The 21,892-nt window shown below is 28.8% G+C and overlaps 1 protein-coding gene across 1 annotated transcript in view; it reads right to left on the reverse strand.

Moving 5' to 3' along the window:
• LOC117171914 (inactive rhomboid protein 1) overlaps window positions 1–21,892 on the reverse strand; it is a 364,512-nt gene that overhangs the window by 117,609 nt on the left and 225,011 nt on the right. The window contains exon 7 of the mRNA XM_033359571.1: window positions 14,027–14,116. Within this exon, the coding sequence (XP_033215462.1) occupies window positions 14,027–14,116 (90 nt within the window). The remainder of the gene's footprint in view (window positions 1–14,026; window positions 14,117–21,892) is intronic.

Raw genomic sequence — 21,892 nt, forward strand, 5'->3', positions numbered from 1 at the left:
TCTCAAATATAATACTATACATTGAATGCTCAGTTTATTAAATCCAAAGACTTGAAAGAGTAATACACTTACTTAATTTATCTCTGATTTCACACAAGTATCAATAAATTGGATACAGATTGCTGAATAAGGGAACAAAGAGACGAAGTAAATCACATCAAACGCTCTGTCGAACAAAAATGTATTTTAGTTTGAAGCTTCTGAACTTCGTCATTTCATACTTTTTTTAAATAGACTAACAAGAGGTGACACTGGGGAAAACAATCCAACATGACGGCGAAAAATCGAGTTACGGAAATATACAAAGCGAGAAAAATTGAATAAGAGCCGTGCAACATGAATATCGCGTTATAACATTCGCTTTACTATTTTCATCTTATTTTTATTTCCAGAAAGAACGTAGAAAATCAAGTTTCAACTGGAAGATTGAAATGGTTCATTTTTCTTTATGTAACATGATTTTTCTGCTTTAATTAGTTACTTCGAAAGAGCATAAAAAGTGGAAATATTTATTGTGAAAAAACTACTAAGTAAATGAAGAAAGTTTAAATAAATCTTGATGAATAAGGTCTTCCTTTACTGCTAATGAGGTAATAACAAGAAAGTGTTATTATGCAAGCTCCTTTCTACCGGACAAAGAGGAAATGAGACTGCTGGCGTTTTTTAAAAAGTGCCGACAATCTGATATCATTCACAGAACTGTAATTATTACATTTCATTTTAATGCGTTTTTATTTTTATAAAAAAGTGTTATACGAATTCAGCCACTCGAGCTTGTGTAATTCCATCAGAGTGAACGGAAATTGATTCTCGGCAAAGTTCCTGTTCAATTTAATCTCTTGCTTGCTCGCTTCATCTATCTTTCTAGATTCTTGTAATTACTTTACGGTCCTATTGAAATTATTCGATTACGTACATCTGACTCTGAAACAATTGAAAATTTGAAATAGGGTTGTTTCAAAGTCAGATATAATTTTTCCAATAAATGGATCTTATAGTACGTAAAATTCTAATTATAAAAACGCCCATAAAATATTTGTTACATATTGTTTACTATTTTTAATTTAATGTTGAAATATGAATTTTCTATCACGATGTCGATTGGAGGGCCCCTTTGACGCCAAAGGGGTCGGAATTTCCGCCAATCACAGCTCACGTGTCAGTCATTCTCAAATACCTTTTTCTGTGCCGATGTTCTGTTTTGATTATGTGCACATTGAAAATAGAAGTCGCAAAATATTATTTTTAAAAAATTTCAAAGGAGGGTGTCGTAAAAAACAATAGAATAAATCTACCGAAAATAGACATATTTATGGTATTTATAAAGAATTCATTGAAAAGTACTTAAATGTAGCTGGATTAGTGAACAATTCCTGAATATGTACGATTTTAAAATGTGTTTATAACTGTATTTACTGTTTTCCTTCAACATACTACTGACTCGTAAAAAACCAAATATTACAACAGGATAACTTTTTTCTGTCACATAATCATGAACAAATAAAGCTATCAAATCAAAATAGTCTGAGTTGACAGCAGGCCATGGCCTAAACTCTTCATCATGAGTTTCGCATCGTCACATTGATATATAATTATGAGAATCTCTGAGTCACGTGACACCCACGTGACACCAATTTGAATAAGTGTTTTACCGCTTACAATTTTTAATAATTTTTATCTGTTGGACTACACAAAAGAAAAAAAATTATAACGCACCTTCGATTCAGCTAAAAATTATGTATTAAAAAATTATTTTATCTAAAATCGCGAAACAACCCTATTGCGTCAAGCCAACAAGTTTTCTTACTTCAATTATTCTATGCTTCGACGTTTAAATTTTAAACGTTCTAATTTAAATGCATGTATCGAAACTTTACAAAATTTCATGGCAACCAAATACCAATGTTTTTGGCAAATTTGACACTTTTTTTTACGAGTAGCATCTTTTTCAATGTAAGCAACATTCCAAATAATTTCGTAGATCTAGCATTCTTTTTAGTTCAAGCGAGAAACAAAACTGAAATTTATCGGAGTTTGCATTTTAAAGTACAGAAAAACATTTGTCATAATTTTTATGGACATTAAAATGATGAAAAAATACTGCAAATGCACGAAATTTGCCACATTTTCCTAGCCTTCAAGGGACGTATTTTAAAACCGGATTTTTCAAAACAAACGCTCATATGCGCACATAATACTTTAAACTAGACGCGTATAACAAAACTTAGATATTTTGAAATAAATTTTGCAATGAATGTCAACGGACCGGAGTCAGCGAGTGTCTTTTTGAAAAGGCATGATCTGGGGGGAAACACGTGTTTTTGAGAAATTTGACGATCTTTTTTTAAAAGCAGCATCTTTGCTTATTGTTCAAAATCTTTAAAATTCTTTTGTAGACCTGGTACTCTTTTTAATTTCAGCTTATAGTTAAAATTGCACTGATTGGAAGTTGGATTTTAGAGTTCAGAAAAAATATTTAACTTCCTTTTTGTGCACATTAAAATTATTTAAAAATACTGCAAATGCAAGAAACTTGACACATTGTATCAGACTTCACGGGTCGTATTTCAAAATCGGACTTTTTAAAAGAAATACTTGAATGCAAGGATAGAATATTTTTAACCAGACGCGTATAATAAAACTAAGATAGTTTTGAGTACCTTTTTGATTAAAATTTAACGTACCGACCTCGGTGAGTTTCGTTTTGAAAACAGGGGATTTATGAGAAAATACGTGTTTTTGAGAAATTTTACGATCTATTTTTTACGACCAACATATTTTCTTATTGCAAGAAGTCTTCGAAACCCTTTCGTAGATCTAGTATTCTTTTTATTTTTAGATAAAAATAAAAATTTCACTCATGGAAAGTTGAATTTTTGTATAAAGAAAAAATACTTATCTTAATTTTGTTGGGGTTTAAAATGATCGAAAAATATATAAAACCAGACGCGTATAGTAAAATTGAGAGAGTTTTGCGTACATATTTCATTACAATTTAAGGGACCGTCTTCGATGAGTCTCCTTTTGAAAATGCGTGGTTTGTGAGGAAATATGTCTTCTTAAGAAGTTAGACGATCTATTTTTCACAAGGAGTATTTTTTTTTATTGTAAGAAATCATCAGAAAGCTTTCGCTGATTGAATATTCTTTTTAAATTTAGCTGAAAACAAAGTCGCAGTTCTCAGGAGTTAAATTTTAGGGTACAGTGACAATACTCATCTTAATTTTGCTGCACATGAAAATGATAAAAAAATACTGAAAATTCAGGAAATTTGTCACATTTTATTAGAATTCACGGGCTATATTTTGAAATCGAACTTTTCAAAATTTGGCCGATAGACTTCGGGGAATGCCCTATTAAAAATGCGTAGTTTGGAAAAAACACGTGTTTTTGAGTAATTTAGAGGTCTACTCTTACGAGCAGCATCATTGCATATTATAAGAAATCTTCCAAATACTTTAGTATTTTAGAGTCCAGAAAAAATACTAATCTTGTTTTTGATGGATATTAAAATTATGAAAAAATTCTATAAATTGAACCAAAAGCGTATAAGAAAACTAAGGGAGCTCTGAGTACATTTATCATTACGATTTAACTGACTGATTTCGGTGACTTTTCTTTTGAAACTAGGTTCTTTAAGAGGAGAACCATGTTTTTGAGAAATTTAGCGCTCTAATTTTTTTATAGCTTTTTTTATTATGAGAAATCTTTTTAACACTTATGAAAATCTACAAATGTTTTTAAATTTAGCTAATTCTAGGTATTAAAATTATCCAAAAATACTTCAAATTCATAAAATTTGTCAGTTTATCAGACTTCACGGGTCGTATTTGAAAACCAGATTTTTCAATAGGAATATTTAAATGCAGGTACTTCATATTTTGAACCAGACGCGTATAAGAAAAAGATCTTTTAGTACAAAAAAAAGTATCAATCTTTGAAGAAATATGTGGATTCTCAACGAAATAGCTGAATTTAAATTTTCAATTAACAAAGACAAATTTTTACCCCAATTGTTGAATTTTGAACAAGATAAGATTAATTTCCAACCAAAAATGGGCATTCGAATTTTCAGTTGAAGGAAATAGTTTTCAACAAAACTGAAATGAATTTTCGGTTTTTTAATTGAATTCCTGGTCTTTTCACGATCTTTCCCAGTTTCCTGGTTAAGTTTCTACCCTGCATATGATTATTAAAAAAATTAATTCAAACACTGTATTATTTTCCGAAGGTGATGCTTTCCATTTAAAAGTTAAAATTTCAATTAAGGAGTTTTCATTCTAAAAGTGAGCAAGTTTTGAAGGTATGCCATTTGAATTTTTTAATACACTTACAAATAATATAATAATGAACTACAACTTTAATTATCATTATGAAAATGAGTCATTTTACTGTGTCAATTCTATTTCTGTGAAATACATTTAATAAATTGTGCAGAGAGGTAAGAATTAAAAATTAATCTAAATAAATGATTAGCATAATTCAGTATTTAAAAAATTATCTATAATCATTTTAAGATTTTAAGAAATAATTATTAAAATATTTTAAATTCATTTAACGTTCGTCTTCGTACAGTTTAAACGTGAATTAAAGTTTGGAACCAATTTAAAACATGTGCGGTAACTGACGCTAACTATGCTTACAAAACTACTATCTGAAGAATTTTTCAAAGTATTAGGCGGAAGGAAATTGCTTGCAAAAAACTGTCACTGGCTTCGGGAGTATAAACTGTCTTCCATATCATGTACTCTTGAATTAGTTTTTAAGCATTAAAAAACTTATTTTTCCCGCGTGCTTTCGCCTACAACTCGCACTAAAGACATAAACTCGTCTAAAAGTCCAACTTTTTCACCCTTGGAGAATAATATACTATTCTGGTCCTTATAAAGATTTCAATCTCATTTCATAATTTGTGTTGCTAAAATTTCATCGTAATAACGAGAGCCATTTTGATTTCTCCTCAACTGAAGGCAACAATAATGTGCTCTAGACATAGTGTACGTGGGCACGCAGATATCACAGGTAACTGCCTACTTTGGGGAGCTGAAAGCTTGTTTCTTGGGGCACGAAACTCTATCTCACCGCAACCTCGTTAGCTTTATAGACGAATAGATTTCTAGCCAACCATGTAAGTTACCTACACGTAGTTAGAGGCGCTTTCACTCCAGATCCAGCGCATTACGTCAATTTAGAAGAACAAGTTGCGCCACTTATGCACCTTACTTACACACGCCCAAGCTTGCGTTTCCGGAAATAATTAAGGAAACTATTATAAGCCAGCGACGAACGAGAGTTAGTTATTGATCCTCCCTCATGATGTTTAATTAATTTCCGAAGCACCCTTTTGGAGAACTTTGTTTTATTGTTAGTGTTTCCATTTACAGTCTACGAGTTCATTCACTCAGTGTTACCGGCCAGGACGGTCCCATAGTTAAAAATCCAATAAGGGGTTAGGTGGTCAAATCAAAGGACCACTTTTAATTTTGAGAAATATTAAGCTGTCCTTTATGCACTGAGTTTAAAAGCCTTTCAGTGGTGTTTATTCATTAGCGTCGGAAATGAAATTTTTTCTCAGATCCTGACCTTCTTCCAGCCTTCTTTCGTCAGAAAGAGTGCTATTCGAAAACTTCTCGCATTACCTTCTCGACTGATCAGGGTATTCTTCGGAGGTACGCTTTAAGAACCTCTCACTTCACCGTCGTGTCACCGCACAACGATCACACCACCATGGACTACCACATGACTATCACACAACAATCAGTTACCTCATGACAATCAAACCATCATCAGCTACCACATGATTATCAAACCCACATAGGTTACCGGGTAAAAATTTAACCACGGTTGGTCACCGCACGACCATCACGCCACCATCGACTACCACATAGCCATCACGCCACAATCAGCTACCGTATGACCATCAAACCACCACCACCAGCTACCGCATGAATATCAAAACAACATCGGCCACTGGATAATAATTTAACCACGGTCAGCCACCGCACGACCATCACACTACCACTGGCTAGCGCATGACGATCACACCACAATCAGCTACCGTATGACCATCAAACCACCACCAGCTACCGCATGACTATTAAACCAACATCGGCCACTGGATAAAAATTTAATCACTTTCAGACACAGCACAACCATCATAACACAATGCGCTCCAATACCAGCAACATTTTGGCCTGAAGAGGGCTCATTTCCTCAGCCAAAAATTTGTAGCGCCTTTGAGAGATAATAAAGGGGGAGGGGGTTAAGACTACAGAGGCCACAGCAGAATTTTCATTAGTTCTTCATTCTTTCAAGGATGACAATAAGGCAATTGTTTACTTTGAGGACTTCCGAATTTTAGAGTAAATGGTTTGAAACCTTTTGCAAACTTTTTTTCTAATTTAAAAATAAAACATCAGTCTGACAAGAACAAGAAAAAACTTTAATTTGGTAAAAAATACAAAAATAATCAAACAATTATTGTTCAGTAACAGACTTTTTTCAATGTTTTAGTTTCTCCAAGGCATTATACTCGTATACTCACTTTACAAATTTTTTGAATTGAAAAAAAATTTAAGTCTATGAAACATTTCATTAATGTGAGATAATTATAGATTTGAATTATTATAATGAATTCCACAACTCGTTTATTAATTTCAATATTTAACGGTTGAAATTTTGAAATGCAAGATTAGTAAATATTAAACAATCTTTTATTTAATAAGATAGTTATAATATATGAAATAAATGCTGCTTCGTTGATCAATCATAAGCTAAAATTTCGTTTGACACAAAAAAGTAATTTTTCGAGCTAGAAAAAGTAGGGGAGAAGTTCTGTCACACCCAAACCTTTTTCGTTTCGAAAAGTTACCAATAATTGGTATTTCTGGCAATTTGAGAACTATTTATTTTGAGGTTGTATTCGCGAATAGCACCTTGAAATACTTTAGCGAGGTTTTAACAGAAAGAGATTACAATTAGATATGAAATTAATTTTTAAAGACTTTAAATCTTTCTTTTTGGGTTCCAAATCCTTTAAATCTTTCCTTTTGGTACCCGTTCTTTCGCCGGGTAAAACATTTTCTATAAATCCGTTTCTAATTTGGAAGTAAATTTTTCTGTAGCTAAAATTGTTGAAACAACGTTCTACGGAACAAATTTAAACAAATAAATATTTTCAAAGATTATTAAATTATTTTTAAATTCGGAAATAGAAGAGCTGCAGGGAATGTTTTCCTTAAAAACAACCTTAATTTATTAAAATTCTACCATGTTTCAAGAATTGAAATACAAAAAATAATTTAAAAATTTTTACTTTTTGTAAGTTTTAAAGTTTTTACATGAAATATAATGTTTTGTTCTTTTAGAAGCCGTGATTATTGATATCATTTCACTTCCCGTTAAAACCATTTTTCAACCAAATGACATTATTTGAATCATTTTTGACAAATTGGTGAAAATCGATAGTATAAGGAAAAATTAAATACAAAAATTATTTTTCCTGAACGTTTCCACTGTTTTTATTAAAAAGAATGTTTTTTTTTCTTGTATATTACACTACTGATAATATAATAATATTAATTTTTTAATCATACTTTCTTGATATATATTTTTTATTATGTATTTATAAATATACATATATAAAATATTTGAGATTATAAGAAATTGAAGGCAATCGACTTTTTTTTTTGCAGTTTTGCCAACTAATTCTAATTAGCTTAATATTTAATTTAATTTGATATTTGTAATTCGAATAATTTACCATTGCTGGTGCTTCACAATGTAATGAAAACAATTATCCAATTTTAATAAAGTTAAAGGCAACTGAATATAATTAATTTTAATTGAAATGCTTCATCGCAATACCCTGTTATAACAGGAATATAGACACATTTTCCAATTTAAATGTATTTCCTTACAAAGCTTTTTTCACTTAAATTAATAAAGATAATTTCCATTACAGTATTTATAATACTTTTCCTGTTATTTCGTAAACTTTCTAAGAATGCTCAAACTCTGAATCCTGTCTTTAAATTTAACTAATATAACTTCCTAATTATAATTTATAGTAAAAAAGGTTAACCCATTAGCTGTTGGCGGTACGGTATAGTACCACACGTTTGATCTCTTTTAAATTAGTTAAATCAGTTAAGTTTTAATTATTTAGTTAAACTATTAGTTATTTAAGTAATTAATTCAATTATTAAATGAGCTAATTAGTTTAATTTACTTAAAGTAATATAGCTGAACCATCGAAAAAGAGTTGAAAATCCAAGACAGAACAAAAATTCCGCAGCTGATGGGTTAATAAAGAATATTTCTCAAATAATAAAGATAAGAGATTTTGAAGATAGCTGTGAATTCACCTTAGTTTTCTCTATAATTTGAGATTATTTAAAAATCAAAATAATATCAAGATATTAGCAATAACATAAAAAATATGCAAAATATTTTATTCAGCAAATGCACCCTAACACATGCAATCCTTTTGTAAATTATTACCATTTTTATCTATTGCAATTTTGTCGAAAATCAATATTTTAAAAGTTATTATTTATTTAGTAGGTGCTCAATATACTATTTGCTTGTTTTTAGAAAAAATTATGCAGATTTACAAGAGGAATACTAGATTTGATATATTTATTAAAAAAATCCTTAATTTACATACATTTTTCATATTATTAGTAATATGTGACGATTAATTTGTTCTTTATAAATCATATCAAATTGTAGATGAGACTAAGGCAAATCCAGAAACCTCTATTTTAAAGCACTTGTCTTTATTAATTTGAGAGACATTCTGTATCAGAACTTTAACACCCTTTAGGTCGCATTTAATTAATGAATACTAATAATAATAATCATCAAGATAATAATATATCCATTACTCCGGGTTTTCTCAAAATTATACAGGGATATTTTTTCATAATTTAGAAAAAAATATCAAGGTGCACCGTAATTTTATTAAGTCGATTTTTTTCAACCTTAAAAAGTATACATTGATAAACGCCTTTCACTTGCAAAGCTTAAAAATTCTTATTTCCATAGTCTCTATATTTTTATATATATAAATTGTTTAAATCTTTTTAGAGATTTTATACAAAAGACGAAAGAATTTTATCAGAAATTCTAGGCTTCTCTACAGCAAAAATAATTCGTTAAAGAATGTGAGAAGTCTGGAAAAACCTAAATATAAAGACATTAAATTCCAGAAAAACGGTTTACATTTGTAATTTCATAGCTCTCCAAAATATTTTTCTAGTACATTTCTACCAGCAGAAAAGATTTAAATACCTGATAAAATTCTGTCGTCATTCCTAATATAAAGTAAAAATTTAGATTTTGGTTAATAAACAAAATATTTATTTGAAATATTTATATTATAGAAGTTACAATTTTCTATCATCATTTATTAATATTATTAATTGAGAATTACTGACAAAGTAACTTACTGAAGTAACACTATCAATACTCACTATCATTACGAAAAAACCGCTTAATTAGACGTTGAACTAGTATAGATGACTGTTTATTAGAAATATTGGTAAAAAGAATAAAAATTGTGAGTTACTGCTAAAATTTCAAATATGTTTATAATATTGTTATTAACCAAGATAACGTTTTTTGTTGGGGTTGAGCATCGTATGAAAGGAATTGGTTATATAAATTGTTGATAACAATTTGTTTGGATCTTTAAATGCATATTTATGTTCCTAAAGTGGATCCGCAATTATTCCGATAGATAGCGACTTCCCTGAAGCCTTTTCTTCAGAGAAAACAAATAATGTTAATAAAATGTCCAGTTTTGACGTTATGTTCGTTGAAACTATAAATTTCACAGAGTGAAATTAGAAAATCTGGCCTAAAGTCCGTCTGCAAGAATGAATTTTGGGCATTTTAAAAAGAAAAGAAAACGTCAAAATCGGTTAATATTGTAGGCTGTAGTGGATTATGAAAATTCAATTCCTGATTTCTCCCACTATACGCATGTCGTGCTCTTTTCTCAAACGGGAAAATGAAGAGATGGGAAGTGAGGGAAAATGAGGTTTGGGAAGTAGGTTAGAAGGAGAAAATGAAGGGCGGGGAATTAGAGGAAGTGAGTAAAATAAGGAGTGAAAATTAGGACAGGAAAAGCAAGGAAAAGTGATAGCTTAAGATGTGAGAGGAAATAAGAGAAGGGATATTACGTGAAGTAGGCTAAGTGAGGAGAAATTAGGGTAGGGGAAGTAGGATATGTGAAGGAAAATAAGGTAAGTGTAAGCAGGCTGAGCGAGAGTACGTTAGGTGAGGGGAAGTGGGAGAAGCGAGGCGTTAGAAAGTACAGGAAGAAGATTAAGTGACAGAAAATTAGGGGAGAAAAAATGAGGAGAAGGAAAGTGAGCAATAATGATTGGAAGTGAGAGCAAATAGTGAGGGAAGCGAAGGAAGGGCAAGTAGAGTAGTGTGTGTCAGTAAGGGAGCGATAGTAAAGGCTGTGAAAGAAAAGTAAGAGAATGAAAGTATTAGCTAAGTAATTAGAGGACAGGGGGGAAGTAGAGAAGGAAGTAACTGAGGTTGGGAGGGGTAGCAAAGTATGAAGTGATGGGAGGGGATTTAGAGGAAGAGAGGGAAAAGTAGGGAAAGTAGAGGAGGGGGATTTTTTAACGACTTAATTGCCATCATAAGAGGCTACGAAATCGTTTTTTCTAGGCGTTCGGCTCCTACTTTAACTAATTTCAAATATTTAATTAAAAAGAAACTAAAATTTGTAAGTTCATTATATTTTCTATATATCACTTTACTGAAAAAATAGCGAAAAAGTTGCCTTGCCTGAAAAAGTATAAAAAAATGAAATGATGTGGAACTTCGAAGCCTGAAATAGTGTACTTTTAATACGCTACTGAAAATGAGATAAGCCATTACAATTCACTCTCATTCGCAATATCAAATTCTCTATTGTTCTTTATTCATCGAAAAAGGCAGAGGCATAGACGAATTAATTCGAATCTGAAATTTTACCGAGTGGATTATGTCCTGCATGTATACTGCTGAAAACCGAATTTTGCGAAAACCGGAAATAAAATTCGCTGATGAAAAGTTGGAAATGTCTCGATGCGCGTTTTCTCCATTGTGTCCAATTATAAATCCAATTTCAGCGATTTCATGGTTAAACAGGATTTAGGCACGACGCTGGACAGTACGAATTTCCAACCCTCTATTCTCCTTTCACGTTATTACGGTGAATGTACTTCGTTTCAAAACACCAAACACCAAAATGGAATTGTGTTTGCAAATCGGACTAACCGCCCTCGATGTGTAACGCGAATCGCTTTCCGGTAACGTTCCACTATGATCGAAATGGAAATGTGTTTAAGCATAAAGGGTCAAAGTGAGCGGAAGGTAACTTGAGTTTAATATCATGGAGAATAAAATAGAGCAAATTGTTCTTCAAAATCAAAAAGTTAGAATTGATTGATTCTGCATTGAATAAAAAAATCGAATTCTAAACGGAAAGAAATTTCGGGAGATTAATTCACGGTAGTACTTCTTGATTTTATTACGTTTGGGCGCGAGAACTAAGATCTCGGAACCCTTGCTTTTAAAGCATAAGTAACGCAGTTTCACAGGTCTCGAATTATATGCTTTTAGATCTCAAGGTCCGAGACTCTAAATCACGTAAAAATTGTAGCTCTAAAATCACGCGCTTCCGTGAAATATTCTCTTGAAATTTCTCTCTGTGCTGATACAAAAATGTCCTATTCATATTAATTAGAATAAAAGAAAAATAACTATTTTTTGCGAGATGAAGATGCACGCTCTCGTTTCATAATTCAGTAATAATATACAAATATAAGATAAGAGAAATAAAGGATTTCAGGATATTCAAGAATTCAAGGAATTCATAACGTTCAAAGAATTCCGAAAATTCCGAATATTCAAGGATTTCAGGAATCTAAAGAAATAAAAGATTTTAGATAATCCAAGGAATTCAAGGGTTTTATAATAATTAAAAAGGCAGGGCATTTCAAATATTTAAAGAATTCAGGGAATTCAGAATATAAATTTTTTTTCAATGAGTTCGGAAAACTGTAGGAATTTTAGAGCATTAAAGGAATTAAATAAATTGAAGAAATTGAAGGAATTAAGAATACTCAAGAAACTGAAGGATTTTAGTGAATTTTTTACATTTCAGATCATTTAGGGAACGAAACGAATTAAAAGAATTCAATGAATACAGAAATTCAGAGATTTTAAGGAATTTACAGAATTTTGGAGATTTCTAAACGTTTAGGGAATTCAGAGACTTTAAGGTATTTCGAATGTTCAAAGAATTCAGAAAAGTTAAAGAATTTTACAAAATTCAAAGAATTCAGATATTAGACATTCAGAATATGCAAGGAATTCAAGGCTTTCAGGGGATTCAGAATTTTTCAGGAATTTCATAACAATTAGGGAATTTATAGAATGTAAGGAATTCCGAATGTTCAAGGAATTCAGTGAAGCTAAAGAATTTTAGAAAATTTAAATAATTCAGATATTAGGAATTCAGAATATGCAAGGAATTCAAGGATTTCAGGGGATTCAGAAATTTTCAGGAATTTCATAACATTTAGGGAATTTACAGAATTTAAGGAATTCCGAATGTTCAAGGAATTTCGTAAATTTAGAGAATTTAGAGAATTTAAAGCATTCGGTTAATTCCAGGGATTTAAGAAATTCAGAATATTTAAGAAATTAAAGGATTTTAGGAATTTCAGAAATTGTGAATAATTTCACATCATTTTGGCAAATTGGAGTATTCAAGGAACTCCGAATGTTATAGGAATTCAGAATACTAATGGAATTTAAAAAATAAACGAAATAAAGGAATTGAGAGAATTCTAGGAATTTCCGGATATTAAGAGAAGTTGCGATCATTCCGAGCATTTATAGAACTTAATAAATTTAGAGAGAAATCGTAAAAAAATGTATTCTTTTAAAACTGTTCAAAATTTCCAAAAAGTTTCTAAATTTTTTGTTCCAAAGCTTAACAAATCTGCATTTTGTTAAAAAAAAATTATTTTTGAATCCTTTTAAAACTTTTAAATATCTCTTAAAGTTATTCGATTTTTTCCAAAATTTTTCAATTCTGCGAAATTGAAATATTTGACTTTAAAATCTTCTACATTCTTTTCCGAAACTCAAGGAAATTATTAAAAATGTTTTTAAATATTTTAAAAAATTAATTTTTTAAAACAACAAAATTTAATATTCCTTGGAATCTTAAGAAAAATGTCATTATCTTAAAAACTTCAAAATTTTATTTTAACGTGCTCAAAAATCTAGATTTTGTTTTTGATTACTAGTATCGAACATTTGGCTATCGTTACCTGCATTCTATACAATCCTTAAACTAAGATATAATAATTTTTTGTCCATATTTTTTTATTTTTTATCTCTTTGAATGTCTGAAAAAGTTAACAAATAATATTCTGGTAGCAAAATGTTGAGGACAGAATTATTTTTCAACATTAAGTGAATAGTGGCGTTCCCGGTTAATTTATTTTTATTCCTTTTATTTATTATTCACTTATTTAATATAAAGAAGGGGTTATGAGTAGCATCCTATCCTTTGAAATTTAAAGTTTTTATTTTAAAAATAAATTGTTACAATAAACATTCCTCATTTTGAATTTGCGATTTACAAAATTCCAGAAAATTTATAAGAATAAACTAAAAACAGCCACTTTAAGTCACATTTACGCAGTATGCTACCAAACACGTAGTCAATAACAATAAGTGCAAGATTTTTTAGAATTCCGTTAAACCTATTTTTCATAGGAATATAGGAAAAGAGGATTATATATTTCATTTTCCTACTTTCCTGTATCGTAACAAGCAAACATTATATTTTATCACCAACAAAGGTGAGCATAAAATAAAAATACGCACTTATTTTTTCACCGAATTGAAAATTGGGTTTTTAGGGCATCCTACTGTGAAGCCTGTAAATGTAGTAAAGTACGATTTAAGTTTCTTTGAAATATAAATTTAAAAAAGTACTTACCTCGACCACATAATGGAGCCCGGATAATGTCATCCTCGCAACAGAGTCTTTCCTTTGCACAGGTTGCTGCCATCTTCTTAATGTCACAGACTGCAAAGAAAGAAATATTATGAATAATGAAAGAATTTCCTTTCTGGGATATAAAATCTGTGGTACTTTAGGATTTAAATTCTTCAAGTTGAAAATACTCACGACTCAATAAAACTATGTAATAGGTTGAATGTGTTTAACTTTAAACTAAGTATTTCAATTTTGAACCAAAAAAGATAAATTGTGAATAAAAAAATGTAATAGTTGATATTTTAAACAAGAACACATTTTCATTTAAAATAAAATAAAAAGTTGGTTTAAACCAAAAAGACAAATTTTCAACAAAATATATAAATCATCATTAAAAACAAATTAATTTTCTATCAAACAGTTGCGTTTTTAATTAAACAAATTTCTACCGAAAGAGATGAAAGTTGAAATGAAAAAGAAATATTTTCAACAAGGGTTGAATTTTTGAGTAAAAAAAGTTTACAAAACAAGTTCAATTTTCAACCTAAAAATACTAATTTTTAAGAAAAAATGTAATATTTAATCATTCGAACAAAAAATATTTTAGGTTTGAATACAAAACAGTTGAATTTAACAAGAAAAAAAATGATTAACTAAACAATTCAATCCTCGAACAATGACGATTAATTTTACATCAAACAGTTGCATTTGTAACAAACAAAATTGATTTTCTACTTAAAAAGAGGAATATTCAATAAAACAGTAAAATCTACGAAACAATTGAATTTTCCAGCAGAAATATCCACGATATAATTGAACCTTCGAGACGAAAATTGGAATTTTTCCAAAATAGTTGAATTTTCAAACCGTAAATATGACTGTTAAAAACACAAAGGTTTACTTTCTAATAAAATAATTAAATTTTCAACCAACAGAAAAAGAGAATAGATATAAAGGTTGAAAATTTGTGGACTAATGAATATTAGCATCAATAAAAATTAAAGTTCATTTTTGATGCTATTAAAATATGAGGTTAGAAAATTTGAAATTTTAGTTAGAAATTAAATTAAATTTTCCATTGCTGTCGAAATATATTGCATTTTCCACAAAATAGTGTAACTTTCACCAAAAAATTGAGTTTTCAACCAAAACGTTAAGTTTCAACCAAGAAAAATGAATTTTCATCAAATATTTGAATTTCCAAGAAAGATATATGTTTAAAACCTAATAGGGACAGTTTCAAGCACAAAAAAATGATTTTTTTGAAAAAAGGTGCATTTTCAACCAAATTTTCAACCTACGAAAATGAATATTCAACAAAATGATCGAATTCTCAAACCAAAATGTTTTAACTTTAACCAAAAAGGATGAATTTCCTATAAAAAAGACGAATGTTAAAAAAAAACATTGTCATTTTTGACGAAAAAAGATGACTTTAAAACAATACTTGAATTTCCAACAAGGTAATTAAATTATCAACCAGATAGTAGAATTTGTATACAAAATAGACTAATTTTTTAATTTCGAAACAAATGGTAGAATTTTGAACTAAAAGAGATGAATTCTGCACCTAAAATTTAGTAGCAGACTTTTTAAATAAAAATAATGATTAATGAAGCAAAATATATGACTTTTGTGAGCGAATAGTTGAATTTTCAAAATTATAATTGAGTTTGCAAACAAATAGTCAAGTTTAAAAAAAAAGATGAATTCTGGACCAAAAATATGATATTTCAGACTTAAACAAAATAAATAGCTAAAAGGTAGAACAAATTATTTCTATAATAAAATTGGAACTAAAGGGTGAACATTTTTTTGTTTAATTTCCCTCTCCCGAATTTCTCCCTGTTCGGTCTTTGCGAACATCACAGTTTTTTATTTTTATGATTGATTGTGAAGTCGATGAGAATCAGCGAACCTTTCTGCAAGAAATCCATTGATTGATATCTTAAACACTAAAAATTAAACAATTTTATTTTTAACTCAAAAATTTAATAATTAAAACTTTGAAAATTTTAAATTTGAATAATTGCACATAGAATGCCATTTAATTTTGACAATCTCTACAAATTTAAACTTTGAAAATTCTACAATTTTACATTGTTATCACATTAAAAATTATAATTCAACATTAAAGCTGATCAGATAAATTGTTATAACATAAAAAAATTAATTGAACTTTCTGAAAAAACTTTCAAAATACACAGTAATTTCAAATCACAAACATTAAAAATAAAAATTGTCTAATACAGAACGTTGAGACTTGAATGAATTCAAACTTTTTTTTAAACTGAAAAAATTTTAATCACAAAAAATTTTCATATTGAAACTATTTTGTACTTAAACTCTTAAAAATTGCAATTATTTGAAATAATTTTAAATCGCTTGAAAATTGAAAATTTTTAAATAGTTAATTACACTTTCCAAAATCCAACAAATTCAGTTTTAATTGCAAAATTATCAATCTCAGATAGCTTAATTTATATATATTTTTAATTATTTTAAACTAAATTTTTAATTTTTCAATTTCAAATCATTTAATTTTGAATACTTCCCTTATAATTATTAGTAATTCTTGAAATTTTCCTATCAAATATTTTTCAATCCGGAATTATTTATTTGTTTTAATTTTCAACTAAAGCTCTGAATATAAAACAAGACTCTTGTAATGTGATTCCAATTTTTTAAATTATACAATATCAACATTTTCAATGGGAAATTGTTTTATATTTAAATCTAAAACTATTAAATATAAAACTGAATTTCAAGGCTTTCAATAGGAAATTTTGAAATATTTAATAGCGAAGTCGTCCTGAAAATTTAAATAGTTAAATTTGAAACTACAACACGGTGTAGATTTTTCTTACCAACAATTCTTATTACTGCAAAAAAATATCACTGTAATTTTCGACGTTCAAAATTGCAGAATTTTAAATGTTGTAAACCTTTAAAGTTTCATTATTCCTAACAATTTGCAAATTATATGCTTGCTAATAAGAAACATACTAAATTGAAAATGCGTGAATTATGAAATACGGGAAATCTCCCGGTGAAACATTTAACTCCCAGCTTTATCCGGGATAGGTGGTCACCCTGAAATAAATTGTGAATTTTATTTCTGACGAATTTTTGATGCAATAAATCCATTTTAAATAAAAATGTTGGTTATCTAGTTCTGTACTGCAAGCTTTTAACTGAACTTGATAAATCTAGGTCAAGAAAAAGGATTTCTAGAAACATTTTCCGATACATCTGAATACGTTATGTTATTTCGAGATTTTAAAAAGTATCTTCTGTAGCAGCTTCATTTAAAATACGATCATTATTAAAGCTTTTCAAAAGTTTTGGAAAAACTTTTTGAACTAAACATTAGAGCTTGGCTTCACATCAGAGATAATAAATAAAAAAGCAGTGCCAATAATCGCATTAATTTTGAAAAATAGTAACATGAATTTTTTTTTGTAATGCAGCCCTCGGAACAACTAGAATGATTTTTTTAATAGCATCAGATATATAAGTGGCATTAAATTTTGAAAAATTTATCTTCTAAGGAATAAAAAATTCGGATAAAGAACTCTAATTTGTATCCTCTGTAAGTTTATAGGAAATACATAAAATGGAAACAATATGTAGTAAATTGATTTTTTTAATGCAAAATCCTAAGAATTTTCAAATTATATTTGTAGAAATGAAATTAATTGTCCAAGCTATTCATCTTTAAGGTTATGAGGCATACAAAAATTAAATGAATCAGTATTTATTTCATTTACATTGAATTATATTAATAATTTTTCATTCTATACCAGAATTTTGAATTCCTAAAAGATTTTATTCAACATATTTTGGTGTCAATTGATAAAATTTTTTACAAAACTTCTTACTTGAATTTATTATTCCGTCGTTGCTACAGAATTTTGATTTGCCAATTTTAGGTTTTTTCTAGATATTTTAAAAGGTGAAAATATTCATATTAACTCGATAAATTTAATTCTCTAGTATCTCTGAATCCCAGAATATTGTAGATACTTTAAATTATTTAAAAATAAATTAGCTTCCAATTTTGTGGTGGCCCATATTCGAATTATTCTTCAACAAAGAGATTGATCCACACTCTATAAAATGCATTTCTAAACTTAAAGGCTTTTTCCTAATTTCCAGATTCTAGTTTTTTTTTGTTTAACTTTTTGCAAAGTAGAAAAAATACAATTTTCAGCTTCTAAAAAAAATTCTACAAAAAAATTAGTGTAAAGATATGCCTCGAAAATCTCACAATCCTTGTTATTGAAAAGCTAGTTGACTTTTCATTACTTCTAGTTTTTTTGACTTCAAATTTTGAAGATTTAAAAATTAAATCTGCAAATTATACTTTTTAATAAGAAAAATCACAAACAAAACATTTTTCCAATTAAAAAAATTTGTGCTTTGGAATACATAATACAAAACGCGCAGTTAAATTAAAACTGACGAATTATATAATAAATTAATGAAGCTACCATACATGTTCTATGTTAGTGCTTTAAGCTGAAAATTACCAATACAAAAATAATTTTAATATAAAATCATAAACATTTGTTGAAAATTTAAAATGATGAAAAAGATAATTTAAAACACAAATCATCATCAAGATTTCCACTATTTTTTCAGTTTTGTTACTCTTTTTACCAGAAACGGCCTTTTTTAAACAAAGATCATTAGATTTCGAAGGTTCAGAATTTTTTAAAACAATTTTAGGCTACACTAGCGTTCGACACAAAGAGTTAGTACTTCAAAACGAAAACCACTATGGTGCATTAAGTCGATTAAGTAAAAATCAGAAATATGAGAAAAAATAAGATTTCGAATAAGATTCACAACTTGTTAGCAATTTTAGGTTATGTCAACGTTTCTCTCCACAAATCAGTTCTTTCAAACAAAAATAATTTAATTTTTCAGAAAATTGACAATAAATGTGGAAGAGTTTTTTATTATTTAAACAACATTTAAACAAAAATAGGGTATGTTAGCGTTTTTCATCCTAAATCAGTTATTTCAAACAAAAATCACTGCTTCGAAAATCAAATCTATAATTTTCTTTTGACCCATAAAATTAATCTATTTGATTTAAAAATACGAAAGTTATAGTCATTTGTGTTAATTAAAATTTTGATTTTTTAAGTAAACCTTTTCTCAATAACATAATTTAAAGTTCATAAAAGAATAGAAAAGATTCGTTGATTTGAGACAAATCGATTAACCTATAATATTTATAAATTTGACAAAAGAGAAAGTAAGTTCTGTTAATTTATAATATTTGAAAAATCGGTTTTGTATAGTAAACTTTTTCACCTATAATATTAATGCATACTATTGAAGATTATGGAAGTCATGATCAGTTATAAATTTAAAAATCTGTTTCAAAACGAAAACCTTTTTCATTAAAAAAATTTTAAAAATTATTCAAAATTAATTTTGAATAATTTCTCTTTTACAGTATGCTAATGAAATATTGCTAACTGGTTCTTCTCTATGAAGTGCACATGAACCATTAATAGAGTTGCTAACATCGCATAACTGAATTTCTAGACATTCACCGCACCGTTAGAATTAATTACAAGAGTTTTAGAAATACTTGATAGTCAGTCACGTATAGAACACCACATGAGCGAGGTTATAATATAGTGATGACTGCTGAGAGGATGAATACCGCAAGCACGTTGCTGTATCAATCCTCATTCCTCGAGGATGGCCAGAGGGTCAGAACAGCTTAGAGTTATGTATGTAGTTTCAAATTTACAATGAGATATTCAAACGACATGAAAAGCAGGCTACTTCTGGAAAGCAGGATATTGCTTTCAATTAGTTATCAGCTAGTGTATTTTACGACGAAACTTTGATAATAGTCTAATTTCCTATAATTTCCCATTTGGATGTTATTCTCTTCTGATTAGGAAATGTAGTGCATTCATAAATGTGGAGGGAAGTGGCTCTTAGTGGGTCGGGTAAATTTCAAAGACGTAATTGAGCCTAAATTTTGCGTAACTGATGACATTATTATTATACCATTAAGCCAAATCCCTTTCGGGAAAAGCGTAACTAACTCGGTTATAAACTCGTTAAACTACCGTTGATCAAGGAATTCATATCGTTATCATACTCCATGGATCACACAACAATACGCAAACTGACTGATAATCGCATAGTGAGATCCATACTTCTTACTTAAATCCCGCCCACTAAGCAAAGCTCTCCACAAAGGTTTATTGATATACACCATCGTTCTTTTCAGGCAAATATCACTCCGCTGATACTCTTCATCACAAATTTCCTATAAACTATTTTTCTCTACACATTTCTCTCCTGGCATACCATTTTGGCTTCCTTTACATCCATACCTCTTTTCGGCCAAGCTCTGCTGTTTCCATGGCTTTTTATATCTTGTCTCTTTAGAGTTTTGTTCATAAATTCCCACCATTCTTTGTTCGGTCCGCCTCTGAGTACGATACCATTTACTTTACCTAAATATACTTCTGCTGTCCAACAGAAAAACCTGGTAAGTGACATTTGTTTTGATCGACAGACGTTCATGTTGGAATTCCAAACGACTTTGATTATAAGGTCCGAGCAATCACGGTTATAATATTTAAAAAGCTCAAATGACAAGAGCCCGTAATAAAATTAATTTACTGATAATATACGCAGGTTTAACGAAATATTTCTGAAATCAAATGGTTAACATTTCTTTAATAATTACAAGAAAGTTTTCTTTTATTTTATATGTTGAAATAAATATTAGGCAAATTAAAAGTTTAGTTTTCAAAGGTGAATATGGAGGTTAATAATACAATGTCTATATATTATACATTTTCATACATAGCGAACTAAATCATGTTTCTAAGAAGGATGCAAATGAATTTAAAAATTGGTTCTTTAGATATGAAAAAATAAAGATCTCAAATTTGATACAGTCGAATCTTATGTACTCATTTTTTACGGAAAAAAATCACAAATGAAGAATTTCTTAGAATTTTGGGACAGTAATAAGCATGTGATTTGTTAAACAAATTTTTAAAATATTTTTTTGAATTATTAAAAAAAATCGCGAATGAAAACAAAGCAGCAAATTGTAGCACTCAAAGTGGTAAACTTGCATTTTAAACTTTCAAAACTAAAGTTTAAACGTTTTTAAAATGAAAAATGTTGCGTTGAAATAATCAATAATGTACACGTATAAAATGGAAGGCACTAAAAATTTTCAACTGAACAATTTGAATTAAATGCTGTTAAACTGCCAAATTAAAATGTTTAAACTTTGATAAATTATGGAGTTCAAAGATTCAGATTTAACTCCAAAACCTGATTAAGTTTTCCTTCTTTTGATTATATCATACCTAAAAAATTAATTTTCAAAAACTTGAATTGTTTCAAAATTCGGTATAAAATGAGCCCAGGATGAAGTTAATTTATCTATTTTTTATTAGATATTGCAATAATAGTGTAAATTTGAAGGTTTTCTTGAATGTTGAATAACTTACGAAATAATCAACATTTTTTAATGTTCTTGTTTTTTGTAAAATCTATAGTAAAATCTATAGTTTTCGATTTATACTCATAAGATGTTGTGGTACAGTAAAAAAAAGGCTTAAAAATGAGTCCAATGACATTGAAAAATGTTAATTATTTCGGAAGTTATTGAAAATTTAAGAAAACATTTAAATTTACACTATTTTTGCAATGTCTAATTAAAAAATTAGATAAATTGACTTCAACCTGGGCTCATTTTATACAATATTTCGAGATCAATCAACTCTTTAAAGAGAAATTTTTTTAGCTCTGGTATCATTAAAATACCGAGAATTTATTCAATGATAAAAAAAGAGGTGGTCAAAA

This window comes from Belonocnema kinseyi, chromosome 4, assembly GCF_010883055.1.
Source record: "Belonocnema kinseyi isolate 2016_QV_RU_SX_M_011 chromosome 4, B_treatae_v1, whole genome shotgun sequence".
NCBI lineage: Eukaryota > Metazoa > Arthropoda > Insecta > Hymenoptera > Cynipidae > Belonocnema > Belonocnema kinseyi.